This window comes from Colletotrichum karsti (genome assembly GCF_011947395.1).
Source record: "Colletotrichum karsti strain CkLH20 chromosome Unknown Scaffold4, whole genome shotgun sequence".
NCBI lineage: Eukaryota > Fungi > Ascomycota > Sordariomycetes > Glomerellales > Glomerellaceae > Colletotrichum > Colletotrichum karsti.
This window is the reverse complement of record NW_024065904.1, coordinates 335,598-359,543: the sequence shown is the minus strand read 5'-3', so window position 1 is coordinate 359,543 and position 23,946 is coordinate 335,598. Positions and strand designations below refer to the sequence as shown.

General features: G+C 56.0%; 7 protein-coding genes across 7 annotated transcripts; 5 read left to right on the top strand and 2 right to left on the bottom strand.

Annotated features, from left to right (window-relative positions):
• Window positions 1–306: 306 nt before the first annotated feature.
• On the top strand, window positions 307–2,055 carry CkaCkLH20_01649 (uncharacterized protein; the record flags this gene model as incomplete). The annotated part of the gene is made up of 1 exon (XM_038884368.1): window positions 307–2,055. The coding sequence occupies one exon, from the start codon at window positions 307–309 to the stop codon at window positions 2,053–2,055; it is 1,749 nt and encodes a 582-aa protein (XP_038750068.1).
• A 730-nt stretch (window positions 2,056–2,785) lies between these two features.
• CkaCkLH20_01648 (short chain dehydrogenase) lies at window positions 2,786–3,749 on the bottom strand (the record flags this gene model as incomplete). Its single annotated transcript, XM_038884367.1, has 2 exons — window positions 2,786–3,395; window positions 3,532–3,749. 2 exons carry the CDS (start codon window positions 3,747–3,749, stop codon window positions 2,786–2,788), a joined length of 828 nt encoding a protein of 275 aa, XP_038750067.1.
• Window positions 3,750–4,819: 1,070 nt separating this feature from the next.
• CkaCkLH20_01647 (heterokaryon incompatibility protein) lies at window positions 4,820–6,601 on the top strand (the record flags this gene model as incomplete). Its single annotated transcript, XM_038884366.1, has 1 exon — window positions 4,820–6,601. The coding sequence occupies one exon, from the start codon at window positions 4,820–4,822 to the stop codon at window positions 6,599–6,601; it is 1,782 nt and encodes a 593-aa protein (XP_038750066.1).
• A 3,304-nt stretch (window positions 6,602–9,905) lies between these two features.
• CkaCkLH20_01646 (multicopper oxidase) lies at window positions 9,906–11,795 on the top strand (the record flags this gene model as incomplete). The annotated part of the gene is made up of 3 exons (XM_038884365.1): window positions 9,906–10,143; window positions 10,198–10,681; window positions 10,730–11,795. The coding sequence occupies 3 exons, from the start codon at window positions 9,906–9,908 to the stop codon at window positions 11,793–11,795; spliced, it is 1,788 nt and encodes a 595-aa protein (XP_038750065.1).
• A 2,827-nt stretch (window positions 11,796–14,622) lies between these two features.
• On the top strand, window positions 14,623–16,283 carry CkaCkLH20_01645 (uncharacterized protein; the record flags this gene model as incomplete). Its single annotated transcript, XM_038884364.1, has 3 exons — window positions 14,623–14,662; window positions 14,714–15,388; window positions 15,445–16,283. The coding sequence occupies 3 exons, from the start codon at window positions 14,623–14,625 to the stop codon at window positions 16,281–16,283; spliced, it is 1,554 nt and encodes a 517-aa protein (XP_038750064.1).
• A 305-nt stretch (window positions 16,284–16,588) lies between these two features.
• On the bottom strand, window positions 16,589–20,212 carry CkaCkLH20_01644 (karyopherin kap123; the record flags this gene model as incomplete). The annotated part of the gene is made up of 3 exons (XM_038884363.1): window positions 16,589–17,459; window positions 17,651–19,943; window positions 20,167–20,212. The coding sequence occupies 3 exons, from the start codon at window positions 20,210–20,212 to the stop codon at window positions 16,589–16,591; spliced, it is 3,210 nt and encodes a 1,069-aa protein (XP_038750063.1).
• Window positions 20,213–21,755: 1,543 nt separating this feature from the next.
• CkaCkLH20_01643 (uncharacterized protein) lies at window positions 21,756–23,924 on the top strand (the record flags this gene model as incomplete). The annotated part of the gene is made up of 6 exons (XM_038884362.1): window positions 21,756–22,699; window positions 22,758–22,788; window positions 22,839–23,029; window positions 23,228–23,521; window positions 23,584–23,709; window positions 23,765–23,924. The coding sequence occupies 6 exons, from the start codon at window positions 21,756–21,758 to the stop codon at window positions 23,922–23,924; spliced, it is 1,746 nt and encodes a 581-aa protein (XP_038750062.1).
• Window positions 23,925–23,946: the final 22 nt, after the last annotated feature.

Sequence of the window (23,946 nt, the reverse complement as noted above, 5' to 3'; positions counted from 1 at the left end):
GCAACTTCTTTCACCCCGACAACTCCGCCGACACCCATTCGCTGCCTGTTTCCTGGACTAGCTCCGGAATCCGCTTTGGATCGGTCGATTACATCTCTGTCAACACCTCTTCCCGCAAAACTCGAGTACCATAATATCTGACGCCCAGCGTTGCGCATTCCACCGCAAACTATCCTTCTTGTAATTCGACCCGGTCGCCCCAGCTGCTTGCAAGGCTACCATACATTCTTTGACACCTTTTTTTCGAGTTTGAGAACTCGTTCACATCCGGCACTTCCGCCAGCTCATCGATACCCCGTCTGAGCAATGGACGCAGGCGGTCTCGCTCAAATGAACTCCAACAACTTTTCCTCGGCCAACGGCCTGGCCATGCCCAGCGGAGGTCTTGCCTCTCGCCGCGGCGGTCCCGTCAAGCCTCTGTCCCTCTCCAACGCCACTCCCGCCAGCAACGTCGCCGACGGCGTCCCCACTCCTCGCACCAGCAGATCTCACCTGCTTGCGGGTCTTAGAACCGCCCCCAAGTCTTCCACTGCTACCAACTTCCCCGCTGGTGCCAACGGCGCCCCCTCGCCTACCACCCAGTCGTTTGCTAGGAACGCGACCGCCAACAACGCCTACGCTCAGGCCCAAAACAACTCGTACAACGGCCCCAAGACCGCACTCCCCCGCTACGGCCAGCACCAGCAGCAGGCTCAGCAGGCTCAATTGCAGGCTCAGCAATTGCAGCAGCAGCAACTCCAGCAACAGCAGCAGCAGGCCCAGCAGGCCTACATGAGCCAGTACACCACCGAGCAGGTTTTGGCCCCTCCTGAGATCGTCATCGATGACCAGGAGCAGATGGACCCCAGCCTGTACGCACAGTTGGTGGCCACCAACATGTATCTCGCTCAGCAGCAGCAACGCCTCCAGCAGCAGCTCCTGAGTGTGCAGGCCGCCGCTCAGCAGTTTTCGGGTCTCAACTTGCAGGGTGCCCAGCAGCAAATCCAGCAGCAACAGCTTGCCATGTACCAGCAGCAGCAACAGCTCCAAAGCCTCCAGCAGTCCATGTTGGGCGGCATGCAGCAACAGCAGCAGCAGCAGCAGCAGGTCTACACGTACTACGATCCCGTCACACGCCAGCAGGGCTACTACGTGGACCAGGGCCAGAATGATCAGCAGGTTCAGCTCGCTCAGATCTACGCCGCCCTCCAGCAACAGCAACAGCAGCAGCAGCAGCAGCAGGCAGCCCCTCGCGTTCAGGTGTCCCCTCCCCCTGAGAACCACGCCACCCCGTTCCGCACCACCACTCCCCCCAAGCGCTACGAGTCTCCCTCTGAGGTGACTCCTCTTCCTCCCCCGTCGGCCAACGCCTTCCGTCGTGGCCACAAGAAGGTCATGTCTCTGGCGCTCAACGCTAACAACCAAGCCGCCCTCTCGCCTTCTCAAGAGCCTCCCAAGTCCGCCGGTCCTAAGACGGCTTCTTTCCCGCTCACTCCTCTGTCTGGCGGCTACGGACCCGGTCAGGGACGTGCTGGCGAGCACCCCGTCCGTCAACCTCGTGGACCCCCCTCTATCGAGGAACTGAAGGCCAAGCCTACCGCCAAGCACGAGGGAAGCAAGAACTTTGCCACCAGAACCCGCCGTTCCGCCGTGCACAACTTGGTTCGTGCGGGACGTGAGCGCAGGAAGGGAACCGGCAGCTCCAGCGGAAGCATGAGCCCTGTTTCTGAGAGCGCTGAGGAGGAGTCAAGCACCCCGATCACCGACAACGAGTCTGACTCTGGCCGCAGCGGATCCGGCAGCTTGGCCGGTGACGTCGACTGCTCTTTCCCCAGCTCAAGAACCTCCACCAACGGCAGCTGGGGAGCTATTGGCTCCGACCGTCCAAGCTCCCGCCAGAGAGCTCGCAAGAGCGTGGACAGTGTCAGCAGCGCCGACAGCGGAGAGAACAGCTTCGCCAGTGTCTTCAAGAACTCGGCTCAGCGAGCTGGGATTGAGGTGACGGACGGCCAGCGCAAGGCGCCGATGCTGGTCCTGACCAGTGCCGAGAAGAGAAAGAGTGGTATTCTGGCGTAGACTTGTTGGTACCTGGACGTTACGACGACTATGCGCCCCATCTATGTCCTTTCCTTTTGACGACCTGCACAAGGGCGGGTTGATCCTCAGCCCTTTGGATGGCAGGATTAAACGATGGGTTGGATGGTCAGGCGCGCTTTCTCACGAATCATATGTTGTTCTATTCAAGGGGTTTGGCGGCTCTTTCTTTCCAGCATTCGAGGCTTGGTTGACTACAAATTCATTTTCACTTCGTTTACATTCTTAGCCAAGTCGTCGAGGTTTCGAACGTCTTATTGATCTTGTTCGCTCGGCTTTGGACGGGCAACACCTGGAAGGCTCCCGCGGCCTTGGTTTTATGGTGCGAGAAAGATATACCATAGGGGGAAAAGGGGTTATGAAAAGAGTTGGCCACGCTTGGCTCCCATTCTTACATGGAACTTCGGTTTCTTCACGACTGGGCTTGGTCAAACTTCCTGAGACGGAGTGGATCAAGCTCGAGTGAGAGACACTTGGCTTTTGTTTCCTCTTAACAATTCTCGTGCAAATCCTCTACAAGATCACAAAAAAACAAGCGCGACTTCGCAGCTGTTTCGTCGCCTAGGACTGGAAAGTCCGAACGATGATGATGATGGCGGCTGACGGGGCGGGAATGTAGTTAGTATAGTGTTTGGCTGAAATACAGATTGTATGCCATAATGCGTTTCAGTTGTTCAGTGACGTGCTAAGTGAGATACGAGTGATACGCAAACTAGGCTTTGGGACCCTTCTTGAATGCCTCGGCCATTTTCTCAAAAGCCTTCCTCCGCTCGAATTCGACAGGCGCGAAGTTCTTGCCAGGCCCCACGATGATCTCGTCCAAATCACCCCTCTCGAGCGCCGTCCACGTCTCCTCGGTAAACTCGTCCAGCGGCATCCCGAAGCTCGCCTGCCCCGCGGCCACGAGGTCCGGCTGCAGGCTGTGCAGCTCCGTCCGGACGGCGGGCGGCACGACCTCGATGACGCGGATGTGGGACGAGGCGTCGTGGCCGGCGAGCTGGGCGCGGAGGGTCCAGGCGAGGGAGTGCAGGGCGGACTTTGTGGCGCAGTAGTTCGGGCAGCGGGGGATGGGGACGAGGGCGAGGCCGGAGGAGACGAGGATGATGTGGCCCCGGGGCTTGGAGGAGGTTGAAGTGGATGAGGGGAGGGATTGGAGATGGGGGAGGAAGTGGGTTATCAGGTGCAGGGGCGCGAGGTAGTTCACGGTCAGCTCTGTGGTGGCGTTGGGGAGGGAGATGGAGGACGGGTTCGTGAAGTCTACGGAGTGTTGGACTCCCGCGTTGAGGATTACCGTGTCTAGGGTCGGGTAGGTCGTCGTTATCCTGGAAGACCATCAGTATCAGCTACCTTATTTGGGGTGCGTTTCCTGGAACTGTATCTGCGTAGTCCGTGGTGGTGTGGTTTGTGATATTGATCATGTTGGCATACGACCCGGGATGGAGATGGGGATGGACTCACCTCTTGACCCATTCCGCCATGCCGGCGAGGTCCGTGACGTCGTAGGGCTCCGCGGCGACCTTGTCCGGGCCGTGGGCGGCGACGAGGTCGGCGAGGCGGTCTCGACGGCGGCCTACGGCTATCACGAAGGTGTTGTTCGCGATGAGGCGCTCGGCCAGGGCGAGGCCGATTCCGGAGGTCGCGCCTGTTACGAGGGCTGTTTTTGATGGGAAGGGCATTGTGGCCTGCTTTGTAAAAGTAGTCTCGATGTTGTAGGTTTTCTTTTCTGCTATTGCGTGTGCTGAGGAGGTTTCCGGACTTTGTGATGGGGAAGAGAGGAAGAGGACAAAAAGACTTTATGGGCGGGGTTTATGACGGACTGATGTTCTGGAAGTGTAACGGTAATGGAGGGTTGATGGTGACGTTTCTAGATTCTGGGGGCCGTGTGGGGCCGGAAGTCGGCACTGAGGCCGGGAGTTGATGTCGGATGATACGGATGAGCGGCGGCGGGCACGATATCAGTTTACCCGGCGGCGTCCGTACCGGATAGTTGGACGAGTCCCCGGCGATGAGGTATCACGGGGTGCCGCGCCGTATGTCTAAGCCATCTTTATCTTACTGATCCATAGCCGGTACAAAAGAAGACGTGAATCTTCATGAATGCCATTTTATTTATTATGGGGTGTGTAATAAGCTACTCTAGGTGTAGGCGGAATGTGCAGGAAACTTGCCAACGAAACGCTCATGCTAAGCATCATGGGATGAATTTGGTGTTTGAGAACAGTACAGCATTACTGTCAAGGGAAGGAAGAGACTGACTGGTACGTACTGTCTACGGCGCGCATAAATTGGGGCGGACGCAGCCGGGAGCTTCTTCCATCTACAACATCATGACGTGGTGGCTCTTGCGGGTTTGAAAGTCGTGGTATTGGCCTTACAACATGCGAAGGCCCGGCCTGGTATCCGTACCGTTGCTAACTCAACGGACCTCGAGCTCGTTTGTGAGTACACCATTGTGTGCCAACTGGCGCTGACAACGTATTCATGGCTTATGAGAGACACTCTTCGACGTTTCGGATCACGAAAAACATCGCGAATGAGTCTGACGGTCACTGCTGGAGACCTAATCGGCAGCGTGAACGGACCAATAGCAGCTAAGGTAGTTAGGGCAAGTACCGCCGGAGAAGCTGCCCCTCGTGGATGGTCATTATTATTGGCTGCGGTCATAAGCAGACTGACAAGAACGCCAAAGCTGCCTTCTGACTGGCAGCCGAAACGGCGAATCTTCCAGACTACATCCCGTCTTACGATGCCCTTCACGTATCAGCCCCTGCAAGACAGCAGGCGGGATATTCGGCTCCTGGAAATCAACGCCTATGATACAGCGCAGGAACGCATCAGTTGCTCCATCACTCACAAGGCCGTAGGCAGCGATACCGACTTCACGGCATTGTCGTACGTCTGGGGAGATCCTGCCCAACCCCGTCCGATCCTGCTTGATGGCCAAGAGGTCAACGTTACCCGAAATCTCTACGATGGCCTTGAACGATTGGCCAAGTTCGAAAAGCCTCAACTCGGAAAGCTCTGGGTCGACGCGCTGTGCATTAATCAAACCGACGACACGGAGAAGGCACATCAGGTCCAGCTTATGGGTAGGATCTACAGCAGCGCCCGCCGAGTACTCATCTGGCTTGGACCCGAAGATGACGCCAGTGTCGACGCTCTCCATCAACTCAGTCTCCTGGGTAGTACACTCAAGGATTTGAAAACTCGACCTGACTATGGGCCTTCGATCTGCCAAGCTTTTGTCAAGACTATACTTGAGTGTTCGGGGACCAGCTTCAACTTTACTCACATCCATACCCTGTTTCAACGTCCTTGGTGGACACGAGTTTGGGTCATACAGGAGGCTTTGCTCGCCAAGGAAGCATACGTCATGGTTGGTGACCACGCGAAGGACTGGAGCGACATCCATAGCGCTTGGAGTGCTTTCGAATGGATGATACTCTACGTCGACACCGACCCGAAGTATAAGCAGGTTTACGACGTGCTGAACGAGGTATACTTCAAGATCGCCCACTTTACTCAGGGCAGCAGCAGCAAGGATGGCGGCACACAGAGCACATCACTCTATGATGCCGTATTTTTATCGGCTTTCGGTGGTGCCATACAGTCGACGGACCCTCGAGACCGGGTTTACGGACTCCTTGGTTTACTGAGTGAGAAGGACAGAGCCAGGATACCGGTCGACTATTCGAAGAATATGACTTTGGAGAAGTTACTGTTCTTCGTTACGAAAGTTTTGGTGGAAGACCATGGACCAGATATCATGTCCTATCGTCGACCGACACCCCTTTCTGGCGCCACTCCGAGTTGGACTGTGGACTGGACTGCGAAGATGATAGCCACGATAGGCGGTTTCAACTCCGGCTCGCACAAGTACAACGCATCCAATGGAACTGCTTGGGTGCCTGCGACACTCGATGCTACTTTCGACGACCCAAGTATTCGTCTTTCAGGCGTCCTTGTCGGTCATATAAAAGGCATTGGCAGTACCCTGGACACTGCCGTGAACTCACCTTCGTACGTCGACAGATGTAAGGATTGGCTCTTGGAGCTTGAAGATCTTGTCACCTCTCATATCGAAGATGACCATAAGCGGCAAGATATCATGCCGAACCTATGGAGGATTCCAATTGCTGATATGGGCCTCGTGGAACGCGCGAAGCCGGAAGACGGACATCTACAGGGATACCACGTATTGACCGGAGCTGCAAAACCACCGCCCGATGATGCGCAAGGCGACTCAGTCGCTTCGGCTTCTTGGCCATATCGACGGGTCTGGAAGGTGTACGGTCATCGCGCTTTCGTTCTCAGCACTGCCGGCGGAGCGCCCGGCCTCGGGCCAAGGGATACTCGTCCGGGAGATCTGGCTGTCATCTTCTCTGGCGGCCACGTCCCCTTCGTCGTCCGCGAGTCATCGCGGGGATATAGCCTTATTGGTCCTGCCTATGTCTATGGACACATGGACGGCGACGCATACAGAAGTATCACGGACGCTCATGGTCTTCAGGAATTCCAGCTGCACTAGTACTTACCCGCTGCGCTAAAGCTGAAGCGGGCCAGGACTCAAACGCCCTAACCATCGAGGAGTGCATTTTGTCGGTGCGCAAGCATCCTAGAATCCCCAAGCCTGCAACCTTCGGCAGACACTCGGCTGGATGCTCTGAAAGGACCTCTTTCGTGCATGCCACCTTTCGAAGGGATCTTGGTAGGTATTGGCAGGATTGCCAAGGAGACTCGTGCCCTGTCTTGGTCATATATGCTTTCGGTGGTGGCGGAACAGCAATCTTGGCCGGAGGGATTACGAGGCTCCTGGCTTATACCGCTCATTCGCGTATGAGAAGTTGGCCCTTTTCCCAAAGATGGGTTGTGCGAACTTGGAACAACCTCATGAACGAAACACACGATAGAGGCAATTCACCCCCACATTCTGATCGCTCACGATGTCGCCTGGCGGCTCCCTCCGGGCGCACAGTCTGTCAGCGGGAGCCAACGCCACTCCAGCCCGACGTTTTTTTTTGAGCTGACGCGAGGCGGTGGACACACGGAAGACCCTCCAGCCCTGTTTATGTACGCTGGGATGCTCTCTGCAGAGAAGGGCATGTGGTGCCTGGTTCCTGAAGGCCGAAGCAGACGTGAGGTGCCAAGCCAATCACCTCCGACAGATCGAGCCATTGTTTTGCGCGCCACATTCCGAGATGCTGTGCAAATCTACGATATCAATGGACACGCAAACTCGATGACCAAGCGGACAGGACTTTCTTCTTGGCACTTTTCTTTGCTTCGCCGTCAGGCTATGGGCTTGTCTTGGACAGCCGAGGTACCAGGTCATCCAGAAGGGCCTGTGACAGCCTTGGGTCAGTGGCCAGCTGAGAGTTCTTTTCCGGAGGCTGATGGCTGAGGCGCATGCAGGACTCACTTGATGCTTTTCAACGCAATCCCCAAGTGCTCCGGTGATGAGTCGCATACGCCAAGTGCGCAACATCTCTCGCTTCGATAACTCCTCAACAGCCAATATTGGCTGAGCTGGCTGCGACCAGTTGGTTTCTAACACTTTGAGATCCTTTTAACACTCTGTTCTAAGCCTTCTCAACTTGCTAGGCAGCCAAGTCTTGGAAAGTTTTGTATAACGAACGCCTCGTTGATATCAAACGATGCCTCCATCTGAGGGCGTATTGCTGCGCATGGAACGCGTCACCTCAAGACATCGAGAAGAAGACGGGCGTATCTCTGATCGGATGAGCTCTACATTGTTCTCTGCGCGAACCAGACTGCTGGTGCTACACAGCCATGTGCGTTGCCGGCGAGCGGCATGTACAACACGAGGACCGTGACAACTTCGTCCAGAGTCCAGACAGAACTATTATCGGCCGCATCATGTACGAGGCCGGTATGCTGAGTACAGGAGAGAGGCCACCTGATGCGGCGGCTCAGCCATTGGAGGAAGAATACCCTTCACTTGCGCTGCAAACGCCGTTTTACCAATGGTCTAGGTACATGGTGACGCAGTAGTCGTCGAAGTGCCTGGCCTTTAATCCCATAAGCTTGGAGATGATACGGATTGATTCTGGTCAACGGACACATCAGGCCACACCTCGCACAACCTTCACATAATATCGAAGCTTGTGGGAACGAGGCTACCTGCAGTGAAGACCTAGTTGTCTCAACTGTGCTTCTGATGGCTCGGAACGAGGCGTGTCTACGAGCGCCTCCCTCGCTCGCCACCCGCGAGCTATCAACGGCTTCCTTCTTCCAAATTGTCTCGAAAACGGGCTACACAAGCCGCAACGCCTGTTTCGCGGTGAATAGCCGGAGATTCTTCTGGGTGGCGGCGGATGGCTCATAGACGGCGTCTGGCCGACGTGCGCCACAGAGTCAGAGACGTGGATTTGGCAGCAAAACCAAGATTTGCTGGACTGATACACCACCAGAATCGAAGCATCATGTATTCGCTGCTGGCGAACTTGACATTACGGACACAAATAGAGAAGTACGGAACACCGATGCATATTGTGCAAAAGTGCATGGACTTTCGAATGGTTAGCTCATGGTTCAGGAGGAGCGTTATGGTGTGGCGCTTGAGCGACTCGGCATGAGCTATCTTGATGGTCGCGGAGACGCACAAGCAAACCGGGGATTGGTTGACAGGCCTCTCTCTCTCATTTTATCCACGACTCGACCACTGTCATACTACGACGGTGCGAGTGCCCGATGAATCTTAACGACAGCTAGCCAGCTCAAGCCACTTGTCTGACCATGGCGATATTCGGGGCTCCTTGCAAATTGCAACCGGCATAGCGGCGCGGGCGGGCTGCGTTGGCGCTGCGCCAGACCCTCCAAACTGTGTTCACACCCAGAAAGGAGCCGGACGCCGCCTGATCTTGGTAGTGTTCAAACCCCTGCTTGGCATCCGATGCTTTTTCTTCGCCTTTGTGTCTGTTTGGTTCTTTTCACCGTACCTGGCCCGGTCATTGGGACCGGCAGCCGTTGTGGACTTACAACACACACTATCTACGGATACTCGGAGGCCGATTCAATATCGAAATGATCGCCGGCTCGACTTTTGTTTTATTCTGGGACTCTTAGAGGCGAATGGGTGTTTGGCTCGCGACCGCGTCTAATAGTCTCTGCCTCTTGTTGTTTTTTGCTTTTTCCCTCGCCAACATACTTTGTTATTCTGCTGACATCATCTAGTTCAGCCGCTGCATCCTCGCATCCTCCACGTCTCTGGAGAGACAGCTCGAATGCCCCCCTACCCTGCATCTGCAGGAGACACACGGGCCTATGGCCAGCTGTGGTCAGCTTTCCGGGAAGTCAAAGAGAGATTGGGGAAGCAGAGACATGAGCAGCTAGAGCCCGCATCATGATGCCCACACCGATGAATCTCCAACGTGGCTACGAGTGGGTGAGTGTTCACAGCTTTGACCCAGAATGCACACCTCCCGCGAGCTACAAGACCAAAATTACTCGAGCTCATTGGCCGTACGGCTTAGGCTGTAAGTCTTGGAAAGAGACTACACGGATCTGCGGTTGGGTTGGCACCCGCTCTGCACCCTTTCCTGTCCACCGCGGCCGGGGTGACCTCGAGCTTCCTCGGATTCCTCCCAGAGCGAGCACCGCGCCACGGTAGACGGCATATCGCACACCCTTGTCATGTACTGCCGGTCGGACTAGATGCAGGCGATGTCTCTCTTTCCTATATATCATGATCGTCCTCGCCTGCTCCGGTGCAAAACCGTTGAGAGGACACCAGCACATTATCCTTTCCTGGATCCTAGTCTTAGATCCTATCCACTCACTCATTCCTGTTCTTTTCTCTTACAGCTGTCAAGATGTCAGTCTTACGCTATATTCTTCCGACCCTGGCTCTGGCACTGGGTGCCGTTGCCGAGTCTCGCAGTTTCGAGTTGAATCTTTCGTGGGAAACGGCCTCCCCAGATGGGTTTGCGAGGAAGATGATTCTGGTGAACGGGAAGTTTGCCGCACCGAGGTTGGAGCTCAACGAGGGCGATGATGTTACCGTGAAGGTCAACAACAACCTGCCGTACCCTACTACCGTCCATTACCACGGTAAGCAGCAGTTCATCGATGGCATGGTACCAATGAAGACTGACCAAGACACAGGTATTGAGATGTTGAATACCCCCTGGTCTGATGGTGTTCCCGGCCTCACCCAACGTCCCATTCAGCCTGGAAAGAGCTTCGAGTATAAGTGGAAGGCTACGCAATATGGCGCCTACTGGTACCACGCACACTACGAGGGCCTCATTGAGGACGGTCTCTACGGAGGCATCACCATTCACCCCGCCGCCTCCCACCAGAAGCCTTTCAGCCTCATTTCCAGTGACGGTGCCGCTATCCATGCCATGGAGAAAGCCGAGAAGAACGTGAATACTCTTCTCCTAGCCGACCACCGTCACATGATCTCGGAAGAGACTCACGACTTGTCTGCCGCCGCCAACATCCAATTCTCTTGCTACGACTCATTTCTCTTCAACGGAAAGGGCAGCGTCATCTGCCGCAGCCCCGAGGAGATTGACGCCCTGATGACTCCGGAGCGCCAGGATGTTCTTGACAACGTTGATGGTGCCCGCATGACTGACAAGGCGTAAGCCACCCCCCAGCAACCTTAATTGACTTTGCTGACATCCCGTAGCTGCATTCCCGCTGCCGTCATCGCCCGTGGCCAGGGTGACCTGAGCAAGATTCCCCCAGGTGTTTTTGACGGGTGCCAACCTAGCGATGGTGGTGTTGAGACCTTCAAGATCCAGAAGAGCAACTGTGATAGTGAGCAGTGGGTTGCGTTCGACCTCGTCGGTGCTTACCACCTTCACACCGCCATGTTCTCTATCGACGACCACACCATGTGGGTTTACGCCATGGACGGTGCCTACGTTACTCCTCAAGAAGTCGAGGCTATTCCCGTCGCCAACGGCGACCGCTACTCCGTCCTCGTCAAGTACAAGCAGCAGGGCGACTACACGATCCGCGCCTCCAGCGTCATCGCCACCCAGATGCTCAGCGGTGTTGCTAAGCTTCAATGGCGTGAGAAGGGCAAGCCCGAGCCCCAGATCGTCGACTCGACTCCTTGGGTTCGCGACAACGGAAAGCCCGTCTCCCAGTCTGTCCGCGTCTTCCGCCAGGCCAACGCCAAGCCCTACCCGCCCATCGCGATCCCCCGCCAGGCTCAGGCCATGCACAAGTTCGAGATGCGCACCGAGGGCGGCTCGTACTACTGGGCCCTGAACAACACCCTCCTCCTCCCGGCCGACTACGAGAACGACCAGCCCGTCCTCTTCAACGTCCAGATCAACGAGCAGGATCCCACCGTCCTCTCCACCCAGAACAACACCTGGGTCGACATGGTCTTCCAGGCCGGCAACCCGCCTCAGCCGCCTCACCCCATCCACAAGCACGGCAACAAGATGTTCCTCCTGGCCTCCGGCACCGGAAACTTCACATGGAACTCCATCGAGGAAGCCGCTTCCGCCAACCCTTCGGCCTGGAACTTCGTCGACCCTCCCCGCAGAGATGGATTCGCTACCCCGAACGCAGTTGACGACCCGACATGGATGGTTGTGCGGTACCTCGTCGACAACCCGGGCGCCTGGTTGCTTCACTGCCACATCCAGAACCACATCATGGGAGGAATGGCTGTTGTGATCCAGGACGGAGTCGACGCCTGGCCCGTGACGCCGCAGGAGTACGTCAACTACGCCTGAAAAGATGAACCAGATATTTCCCGCTCAAGATCTGCATGACTTGGAAAGAAAGAAAAAAACGTTTTACGGCGCACAAATAGCGAGGCGATGTAATGTTACACGGAGGTGCTTAGAGGAAGGGTACGGCGCCGGCGGCATGATGCGTGCACACGGATTGATGACAACATCAGGCACGTCTCTCATTTCTTTTTTCTTTTACCTGTCCATTCGCGAGAGCATCACTGGATAAAATCTTCTTGTATTTCCTGACTGTTATATATTCTCAAAAGATGCGGTAATCATTCAATCGATAATGTTATCTACACCAGCACCAATTCCACTCCTCGTGCCCTGACACCGTCGTGACCTTTCATGCATGTCCTCTTTTCTTCTAGTCTGCATTGCACATCACAATTTTGTCTCACAGCTTAGCGCATCATGCAATCAATATGAATTATCTTGCCCTCAACAAAATTTCCACTTAAATCTCCCGAGGCGTCAGTTATCGCGGACGTTGGACATTTCGCCTCCTCATATCGCGAAGCTCATCCACGCAGCACAAATCTTCAAGTCTCGCAATGTCCTACCCCAATGCCGTGACACCACGCGACTGCGCCCATCCATCGGACCCAGGGAACTCTTTCGTACGAGCTAGAACGTCGACCACTCGCTCCTTGCTTCCGGCTGTAAGTCAACGCGTCGTCGAGAGGGGGGGCAAGATGAGGGGCAAATCGTAACACACGCACACCGCAGCGCGTCGTGCGCGTTGTGCATTAACGAATTTTGTGTTTTCCGCGTCGCCTTAGCACCATACTTTCATTTCACCTTCTGCATGCGCACACGTCGAAGCGACTCGGAGAGAATACGCATTTCTTTTCTCGCAACTAGCTGCGCCGAGCATCCGTACACGAGACTGGGTTTCTCCTTCCTCGTTCTTCTGCGGTTTCTCGGCACTGCCGTGCTCGCCCGGGCGATTTTGGGGGGAGGGGAGTGGCACATTAATAGCCTGTCTCGGCGTTGGTCTCATCTCTAATTCGTCGGTTCGTCTAAATTTGGGGAGGCCACTTGGGCAATTTGCGCTGCATTGGCGGTCGTTCCTTTTCCCTTCTCCGATTGACTTATCTGAGCAGTACCAAAAGACGATGAGGAGAAGACAAAGGGTGGGAAAAGAAAGCGTCGAGCGTGGGCGGGGGTCGATTGTCTTAGACACTGGGCGAAAAAAGGCGGTTGCAACGGCAAATTCGGGAGAGATAAGCTGCGCTAGCTCCGCCTGTGCCTGAGTGAGGGCTTGCATACGCATGATATGCGATGCGTATGTTGTGCTGTGCCCTTTCGCCTCTCGAAAAAGAAAACGGTGATGTCAGGTCCTTGTCAATGTGCTTCAGTCAGGGGGCGTCGTCCGTGAGGTGTTCGTTCGGGTCGATGAGCGGGTGAGAGTTTGGACTGGCCACGGCACTCAGCGCCCGTCCCGGAATATGCCACTCTCACCGGCGGGCCGTTTTGATGGTGAATGACTTCGTATTTGCGGTTTGCGGAAGCGTGGGCTTGCCGAGTCTGCCGATTCTGGTACTAGTGGGCCGTGGCTTTGGATGGTCTCCGGACGGGTTCAGTATGTAAGGGGAACCGGTTGGTGTTGGTTTGGGGGATTCTCTCGGAAAGACGGCTCCTGGAATACTTTAACGATTAGAAACAAGCGTGTTCGTAACGTGCTGGAGAAGGTGTTCGGAGAGCCGAAAGGGATAGAGCCAGAAGATGGGGGCCGAGAGAAGGATCAAGAACGTTAATCGGTAACATTGCGCCGCGTACATGTGGCCGGCGGGAATAGGTGTTTAGGGCTGGCAAATCTCGTCGTCGTAGACTTCTTGACCATTGGTTTCTTGACTCCTTGAGGCTCGAGTACTGATACAGCTGCCGCCCGATTTGTTTAATTTGCACATATTCTTCATTCAAGGCCTTTCAATAAGAAAATAAGAATGATATGATGTACTCATTACTACCGCAGATACATCTCTGCGTGCTTCGGAAGCTCTGTGACGCCTTCTTGTACATGTCGTGATCAGCGGAATTTTGGGAGACGAGCGGTATACTCACAATAAATTGATGGGACTAAGCGACAATTGCTTAATGACCAAGTGAATGCGGCTCGGTAGCGGAAAGAATTGAAAGACAAGTCCGTCGCCGGCGCAGTCCCGTTTTACCGGCCCGAAGGTGGGACATGTGACCCGCATCCGACCCACCCCGACCTGTGGAGGCCCGGCCTGGCACCCGGCTGTCTTGAAGGATTCCGCTTTTTCACATCGGATCATAACTTCTTCTGGCTCTTTCGTCGACATACCTAACAGTCATCTCTGCAGCAGGAACGTCTCCAGACCACAGTCTCATCTATCTCACCATCCTTCCGCGGCAGGGACGGAGCAGATTTGCCGTAATACTACTCAACATTGAACAGGGATGATGAACCTTCAAGTTTGAGGGCCCACATACCGGCCACGGCCAAATCACCTGTTTTATCGTTGCCAGAGGATTCTCTCTGCATCAGCAGCTGGTTCGAACGGGCTGCTGACCACCTCTTTGTTGCGTGGGTTATGGGCGCTTGCTGGGGATTAAGATTGGCTGTGGTGAGCGCCCGTCAGCAATTAATTCCACAACCAGCAGGCAACATTATAAGGAATGGGACTTTGGTGAAAGAAAGGGGGGGGGTTGATGATTTCCGGTCTAAGTTAGGAAGGTTTGCATGGAGTTAGTAACCATACAATAAACCCAAGCGCCCACTATCGGATTTTTTTCTGTTCTCGTTGCTTCCTGCGAATCCTGATGCTGCTGCCTCGTTGTCAATCCACATCGAAACATGTCGTCACCGAGTAAACGTGTCGCCATCGTCGGCGCAGGTAAATTCTTCACTAGCACTACACGAGCTGTCTTCTGACTCGGCGTTCCAGGCCCCAGCGGCCTCGTGGCCATCAAGGAATGTCTCGCCGCGGGCTTCTCGGTGCAGTGCTTCGAGCGCGGAGGCGCCGTCGGCGGACAGTGGCTCTACGAGCCGAACCCGGGACCCGACACGCACTCTTCAATCTACAACGGCGTCATCCTGAACTCGTGCCGCGACACGACGGGCTTCAGCGATTTCCCCATCGACCCGGCGCGGTACCCGATTTACTACTCCCACGAGCTGCACTTGCGGTACATTAAGGAGTACGCGAAGCACTTTGACCTGGAGAAGCACGTTCGGTTCCGCACGACTGTGGTGGGGTGCGCGCCGACCAAGGAGGGCGGCTGGGAAGTCCGCGTCCGCAGCGGCGATGTGGAGGACGGCGGCGGCGAGGAGGCTTTGGTTTTCGATGCGCTGATTTGCGGCAGCGGGTTGAGCAGCAAACCCAGGATTCCCGACCTCGAAGGGAAGGATCGGTTCAAGGGCGAGGTGCTTCATAGCCACTACTACCGCACGCCGACGCGGTTCGAAGGGAAGAAGGTCGTTATCGTCGGGCTCGGGTCCACGGCTGTCGACCTGGCTTGTGAGATCGGGCCTCTCGCCAAGGAGCTCAAGGTCGTCAACAAGCGTGGTGCTTGGGTGCTGCCCAGGTTCCTCTTGGGCAAACCGGTGGAGGCATGGAACAGTAAGTCTTTGAGATTCCCGTGGACGTGTTCCGGGATTCTGACACCGCGAAACCAGGCCGATCCAGCGCGACGTGGCTCCCCTTCAGCGTGCAAGCGTTCGCATACAACAAGATCCTGGACCACGCCATGGGGAAGCAGCCGGAGGTGCTGCAACCGTCGCACCACATCATGGAGCAGAACCCCACCGTGCGAAGCGACTTCACCGAGAAGCTGCAGACGGGCGTCTTCGGCCTCCACCGCTCCAACGTCGCCTCCTTCACCGAGACCGGCGTCCTCCTCGACGACGGGACCGCGGTCGACGCCGACGCCGTCGTCCTCTGCACCGGCTACCACCACGCGGACCACCCGTACCTGCCCCCCGGCGCGATCGCGAGCGAGGAGGCCCCCGCGCCGCACGTGGACTTGTACAAGTCGCTCGTCCCGCCGCGGTCCAAGAACCTGTTCGTGATGGGACAGGTGGAGGTGGCCGGCCCGGCGGCGCCCATCATCGAGGCGCAGGCGCGGTATGCCGCGGCGGTGCTCGGGGGCACGGTGAGGTTGCCGGACGAGGAGGGCATGATGAAGGATATCCGGGCGTTCAGGGCGTTCCAGGCGAAGCACTTTGTCAACTCGGAGAGACATACCATGACGGTTGATTACAACCCCTACATTGACGGGCTTCTGGCGCCGTTGGGGGCCGTGCCGTCGGGGTGGAAGTTATTGGGCAAGGTGGTTACGAGTGGGAAGCCGGTGAGGGCTTTCAAAGTGTATTCTTCGGTGTTCTTTGAGATTCAGTCGCCGGCGCAGTGGAGGCTTGCCGGCGTGGGGAGTTCGACTGAGCTCGCGGAGGAGACGCTTTTGAGGGTCGGGGCAGGGGCGGAGAGGTTGAGCGAGGGGGAGAGGGCGCGTCTTTAAGAGTATTTATGTGTACATAATTGACGAAGCAGTTGCTAGAATTCGTGTGTTCCAGATCTAGGCCGGTCGACCATTTAGTCATTTAATCACCAGACGTACTTATCACGACAAGCCAATATGTTCAAGTGTTTGTGTAAACAAGTAAGAAACTTTTTGATAGAGCACGGGGAATCATCCAGGGAATACATCCTGGCAGTCTATGAACCTCTATCTACAGACATCAAGAAATGGGGTCTCGTCCACTCATCACTCATTAACGGCCCTTCCATTTTTCGGGGGCACCACCATCAATCCATCAAACACGTCTACTGAAGCGCCTGGACGAGCTTCTGCACCAATTGCCTAGTCTCGTCATCCAGCTGGTCCTCAGGAGGGCTGAGAACGGACTGAAGGACGGGAAGGATCTTGGGGGTAAGCTGCCGAACAGTGGGGTTCTGCTGGTCGTACAGCTTGAAGAGGGCCTGGTAGATAGGAGCGTTCTCCTCGTAGTCCTCCTTGAGAGGCAGGACGTCGACAACGGCGGGGAGGACACGCTCGACAAACTCGGGGTTGGGGTTGACCATCATCATGCGGGAAATGCAGCCAGAGACGTTGTCAACCATGCGGGACTCGTGGATGTTCAGCAGAGGCTCAAGCTTCTGCAGGATGGCGGGGTATTGAGGGATGGTCTTGTCGGTCTGGGTAGAGTTGAAGATGAGCTGGCCGATGGCGTAGGCAGCGTTGGACTTGGCGAGGGGGTCCTCGTCGCTCAGGCGGTGAGCCAGGACGGGCAGGAGACCCTCGGTGAAGGGGGTGACGGCGTTGCCCATGTACTTGATGACCTCGGCAATGACACCGACGGAGGTCGAGCGTTCTTGACCCTCCTGGGAGCTGGCGAACTTGAGAATGGGCTTCTCGAAGACCTTCCACATCTCGGCGAAGTCGCCGCCGAGGGCAGTAGCAAGGCCGAGGATGACGTCCATGGCGGTGTCGATAACGAGCCAGTCAAACTCGGAAGATCCCTCGCCATCCTGCTCCTCCTCGTCGCCAAGGTCCTGCTGGCAGGGGTGGGAGCGAGTGATGAGGCAGCCGAGGACGGTGAAGCTCTCCTTGAGGAGGTCCTCGTGGGTGAGGATGGCAGGGCCGCAGGTCTTGAGGGTGGCCGCAATGTTGCGGTTGATCTCGGTGATGACACCACTATAGACATGTTAGCGAATCCGATCACAAAAAGATCTGCCATGAATTTTGTGAGATTGCCCAATAGATCAGACGTGATCAAACGTGTTCTCAGCACCCGCACATTGTGCGTCTGAGTGAGCTGGGTATAACGTGTGTTACTCATCCTTTGAGGGCGGGGAAAGAAGAAATGTAAATCGATAAAAACATACCGTTCGGGGTCTTCAGCCCAAGTGGCGAGGGTGGCCTTGACAACCATCTGGCCGAGGCCGATGAGAACAGCATCGGGCTGCTGCTTGAGAGGAATACCGGCCTCCCACTTGGAGCCGGTCTGCTCCTCGAAAAGCTGCCAGACGCGAGCGTACAGGCGCCAGAGCGTGGAGATGGAAGCCTTGCGAGCGCCATCGTAAGGGTGCTCGGAGAGAGCGGCGATGCGCTCAACAGCCTGGTCGAGGTATTCCTTGATAGCGTCGGGGCCGCAAGAGTGGGTGATGACGTCGCCGAGGACCTCAAGAGCAATCTCTTGCTCGAGAGCCAGGGCAGTGACACCAGAGAACTCGTCCATGTCGTCCCACTCATCGTCGTCATCCTCCATGTCGTCCTCCTCCTGGGCCTTGATCTTCAGCTTCTTGCCTCCAGCCATGATCAGACCCTCAGGGAGATCCTCGGGCTTCACTCCAGGAACAGAAATCTCTTCCTCGTCGAGCTCGAGGCAGTCGAACAGACCCTTGAAGACACCGGGGAGGAAGTGAGCGAACTCGTTGCCGTAGACCTTGGACAGGGAAGCCCAAAGGATGAAGCTGGTCTCCTTGAGACGGGCGTTGTCGAGGCCAAGAGCCTCCTCGCTGGCCTTCATGAGATCCATGACGTAGGGCTGGAACTCTTGGGCGCCAACGGCGTCGGCGATGCGGCCCATGGAGTCGCAAACGGAAGAGCGGAGAGCAAGAGCCTCCTCACTGCCGCTGATGTTGACGTACTGGCCAAGAGCGCCCATGACCTCCTTGAAGTAGGGCTTGAACTCGTCGCCACCAAGAGCTGAAGCGATGGCACCAATGGCGCCAGCGGCAGCGGACTTGACGCTGAAGTCGTCGTGGCCGAGCAGCTTGCCCATGGGAGCAATGAGCTTGGGGCCGTAGTTCTTGATCAACTGCTCGTCAAGACCCTCGCCGATGAGAGAGTCCAGAGCACCGCAGGCAGCACGGATGATGCTGATGCTCTGCTTGTCAGAGGAACCAGCGGCGGCCTCGAGGTTGGTGAGGAGGGCGCTGATAAGAGTCTCGTGTTGGGGAGCGAGCTCATCGGCCATCTCGTCAGCCAAGTGGATGAGACCAACGAGAGCGGCGTGGCGAACGGAGATGTCCTGGTCGTTCAGGAGCTGCAGGACGAGGGGCATCACAGACTGAAGCTGGGTGGCGACGAAGTCGGGAGCACCCTCGGCAGCGGTGCCCAGAGAGAGGATGGCAGACTTGCGGAGACCGGCGTTGGCGTTCGTGGCGAAGCTGGGGAACTGCTCGAGCAGGGGAACAATGACCTGCTTGGGAGGCAAGTCGCTGGCCAGCTGGTCAATCAGGCTGAGTGCGGTTCTGGCGGGGGAGCTGTCGTCGTCATCGGCATCGTTGTCGATCTCGGCAACAATCTGCATGCTCTTGACCATGAGGAGAGCTCCCATGTCCTTCATGCCCTGGATCTTCATACGGCGGTACCTGGCACACTGGCCGAGGAAAGCCAGAGCCTGGGAACGAGCATCATCCTCGACCTCGGTGTTGACGGCAAGATCGAGCATGAAGTGGATAATGTCCTTCAGGTAGGTTGCCAGGAATGCCGAGTCGTAGCTCATGAAAGACTGGAAAACTTCGAAGAGGTCGTTGTACTGGTCATCGGCACCGTTCTGAATGGCGCTCTTAAGGATCTCAACCATGGGCTGGACCATGGACTGGAGGATCTTCAGGCTCTCGGCATCGTCGTCGACGTCAACGAGAACCAGAATGGCACCAGCGGCCTTGGCAGCGTTGAGGCGAACATCGGCGCTGGCAGGGTCGTTGACGGTCTTCTGGAGCAAGCTCAGGACCTGGCCGACGTGCTCGTGGAAGGGGATAGGGTCATTCTCGAGCAGAGCGAAGAGAATGTAGGAGCCGACCTCGCGGTGGGCGACGTTGTCGGAGGTGTTCAGAGCGAGCAGCTCGCGCAGGAAGTCCTGACCCTCGCCATCCTCGAGATCGAGGCCGACGGCGGCAGCGAGGAGACGCGACTTGGAGTGGCGGGAGGAGGGAGACTGGTCGTTCAAAATGCTCTCGGTGAGGTGCTTCTTGGCAAGAGACTTCTGGTCGGCAGACAGGTCGGACCAGTGACGAGGCGTCAAGCGCAGAGCCTGCACGGAGGCGAGCTGGCGGATGGAGGCATCCTCGTGGGAGATGGTGACCTCAATCAAGAGGAGGAGGGACTCGGGCTTGGAGTAGTAGTTCTTCTGCAGCTCGGCCGTGACCGCCTTGACCTTTTCGGTGTCGGCTGTAGAGATGAGAGCGCAAGTCAGCGAGAAGTTCGAGTTTTTGAGTTTTAATGTCTTTCTCTGGCGAAAAAAAGAAAACGCAAATTTTAAATAGGCGAGAGACACGACGTGAAGCGAAAAGACCACGGCGCGGAAAAAATTGAAGAGGCTGGCTCGACTGGGTTTCGGTACCGGGGTGGCACAGGGCCGGCAACAACTGGGGGGAGAAGAATTGGAACTTACGAATCTGGCTCGCTTGGAGCAGCTGGACCAAGTTTCCTTTATCCATCTTGAAGTTGTTGATGTTCTCGTCGTCTCGTCCTCACGACTTAACGGCGCAAAGAAAAGGAAGACAAGAAGAAAGAAGAAGAAAGGAGGGGGTGACAAGGAAAGAAAAGGGAAGAGGTCCCGACGCGACGAATTTTATCCAGAAAAAAAAACCGGACGGGGTGTCGGCCAGTTGTTTTTGTTGATGCCCGAGCCGCCTATGACACCGCGACCAGAGAAAAAAAAATCGACTGCCACACAAAATTTTAGGGGACCAGCCGTGAAAATTTCGAGATTGGCCCCGCCCCAGCTGATAAGATAACGAATTGAAGGCGCCTGGAAGGCCTGGAAGGGGGGGAAATTCGAAAAATTTCCTGCAAGGCGGGGTTAGGTCCAGGTACCCCTCCTAAAAAAGAAGGCATCTTACCTCACTCTCCCACTCAGCCTGCAGAAAAGTGAGGGGTACGTATTTCTGCCCCTCCATTCACGTGCATCTTATTTTTCATTGCATTGCAGGCAAGAGCCATTCTTCATGCCACTAGGAGTTTATTTGATGAAGCTGTTCTGCATTTCAAGGGGTGGGCGTCTTGCTGAGGCGTCACCTAAGAGGAAGGCTTCTCTCTTCGTTCTCAGTCTTTGGACTGGATGATGCCTGAGACATCGGCAACCTTTCCATCACATCTCTCCTCTTTGGTTCTCAGACATGAATTCTGCCAGTGGAACATCCCTGAAAGAATCAAGATAATATTCCCAAGGCTGCGTTAGCCAGCAAGTGCTGGCTAAACCAGAATAGGGGTCGCTACGAAGGACTCGGCAGCTCTCGTCCAGTCCTGACCTCCAGGGAGGCCCCGAAGAGGAGAGGCCTCCACGGCACCGATGCCCCTCATCCATTGGCATTCTTGGATTCACGAGCCCTCGCGAGTCGCCGCATGAAATGTGGGCTCGGACTCGTTTCGAACCAAGATTATGCCGAGTTTCTTCACCGACATTCCAGGCGCCCGGCTCCGGGATCCACTTCGGACCCGGTTCACACTCGGTCCTTGACCCACTCCGGCCTAGCATGGAACCTGGAGATTGCGGAAGAGGCCACAATCTTCCGTTCCAAGTAAAAGCTGTCAATCTCAGGCTAGGAGTTCCGAGTGCACATTGTGACCAGGAATGTAATTGGAGACGGAGCCTGCATGCGTGATAGTCCCACACGCTGCAATACGGTTGTACCGCCAAGGTCGAATATTGCCTCCCGCATATCACACCCGAGCTACGTTCCAATGATGATTAGATAAATGGTCACTATACCCGAGTCTCGACGGTTGATAGTCGCTTCGAAGAACCTCATATGCAGGATCCCATGCTCTGATTAGATGTCAAAGGCGGGTTGCTGCGTATCTCTCGTTAACCTGTCCTTCTGTGTTGCGGGATTCTTACAAGATGGGTGGCACAAATCGTCCCGAACTAGTGGAACAGGAGCATGGCAGCTTGGATAAGTACAACTTCTTCACCAAACGCACTTATACTTCCTCTCATGTCGGGCGACACCACCTCCTCTGTCTCTTCCCTCGGTGAAAATGCGCTTCTTGCTTTTCCTGTCGATTGTCTCTGCAGTGTTGGGTACAACAACCACTAACACCGTAACTGAGGAGAAGCCCACCTCGACGCCTTCACCAGGGACGGACCACAGAGCCATCATCGCCCTCACTCTTCATCCCGAAGATCCAGACCTCCTCGAACGAACCCTCTACGATGTCTCGACGCCAGGTAGTCCGCGCTATGGCAAATACCTCACCCGAGAGGAGGCCCTTTCTCTCACCAAGCCAAGCAATGCCTCCTTCGAGACCGTCGCGCAGTGGCTCGACATGAACGGTGTGCCCACGGGCGAGATGACGACGGGCTACGACTGGATTCGCGTCCCCATGAAATACTCCGCGGCGCAGAACTTATTCGACACCGACATGTCCTTCTCCATGCTGCCCGGAGACGTCATCATTCCAAGCATAGACTCCTACACCGTCCCTGAGAAGTTGGTATCTCACATTGCAATGATTCAGTGTATCCACCCCTTGAAACCAGAGACCAACGACCATATTCTTCCCGAGGAACACTTCGTCTCACAGATGCTCGGGCCCGACAGCAGCTCGTGGAAGGAGAAATACGGCGACGATGCGACTACCAGGCCCGATAACAAAAGCCAGCTCATGATCCCACATCGTGTCAAAGAGTTGTACGGCGTGAACAGCACCGATGAGCCAGCGCCGGGGTTATTCATCGGCGTGGCGGGCTTCATGGGTCAAAAGCCGGGACTGAGGAGCCTATGGACATACATGCTCAGCTACGTCCGGCCGCTCAGACTCAAAACTTTTTCAGCAGCCATAATCAACGGGGGAGACATGCGGGGAGACGATGAAGGAATCATAGCAAATCTCGACGTCCAGCTCGTCGCCGGTCTTGCCCCTCACATCCCCATCAGATTCTACTCCGTGGGCGGCAACGGACCAAAGGTTCCTGATCTAGAGTAAGACCCCCTCGCCCGCCGGAACTAGACCCTCGTTGATTACTGACCTCAGTCGCAGCGCACCGGATACTATCTATGGACTCTATGATGTCGGTGCATTGTGCTGGGATTGACATCACGTCTACTGACCGACGTACAGGATGTGATCGAGCCCTGGTTCGAATTCGCACAGCACCTCCTCTCGCTCCCCGACGAGGAGCTGCCAAGGGTGGTCACCATCGCGTACGGCGAGAACGAGCAGCTCATCCCGAAGCCTTACGCGCAGAAAGTATGTCGAATGTTTGGGCAACTCGGGACGCGCGGTGTCTCCGTAATCACAGCATCCGGCAAGTCAGTCACGCCCTACACAATCCCGCTCCTCACGTGTGTCACTAACGAAGACCTGCAAAACAGTTTTGGGGTCGGGATGTCATGCCAAGCGAACGACGGCAGCCAGAAGACAAAATACCTGCCTCAATGGCTCGGGCAAGCACTTCCAACTCTGTGTCCTTTTCTTCTTCTCGTGTTGGCTCGCTGACGGCTGTGAAGGACCTGTCCGTGGGTAACTGCCGTGGCGGCAACGACCAAAACGCACCCGGAAGAAGCTGCCGACGAGGACGTTGACGGCTTCATGTTCACCTCCAGCGGCGGCTTCTCTGACTATTTTCCGAGGCCCAAGTACCAAGACAGGGAGGTCGAGAAGTGGTTGAAAGGAAACGGCGACAGAGGGAGGGATTACTTCAACCCGGAGGGCCGGGCCGTGCCGGACGTGTCGGCACAGGGCGGAAAGAATCTCCCGTACATCCATAATTTAGAAAACCGCGAAGATGGCGTCGGGACGAAGTAAGTTATCACAGCAGAGATGTAATTTTTGTGTGGTGAAGTGCTGACGGCCTTTCCCTCAGTGCTGCAGCGCCTATATTTGCAGCCATTATAGCCCTCCTGAACAACGAAAGAGCGCTCGACGGAAAGCCGTACCTCGGATTCCTCAATCCGTGGCTATACGGAGAGGGATCCAAAGGTTTAGTTGAGTATGCGGCCCTTCTTAAACCGACTTTGATCTCAGAGGAGCTGACAAACGAGAAGCATTCGCCTCGGACGGAATCGGGGCTGTGTTGGTAAAAGCTACACGGGGGATCCGGCGCCCATCATCCCCGAGGCCGGCTTCGAAGCAACGTCAGGCTGGGATCCGGTCACTGGGCTTGGAACGCCGTTCTACGAGACGTTAAAACAGGTTCAGCCGTAGAGACTACTGCCCGCGAGGTGGT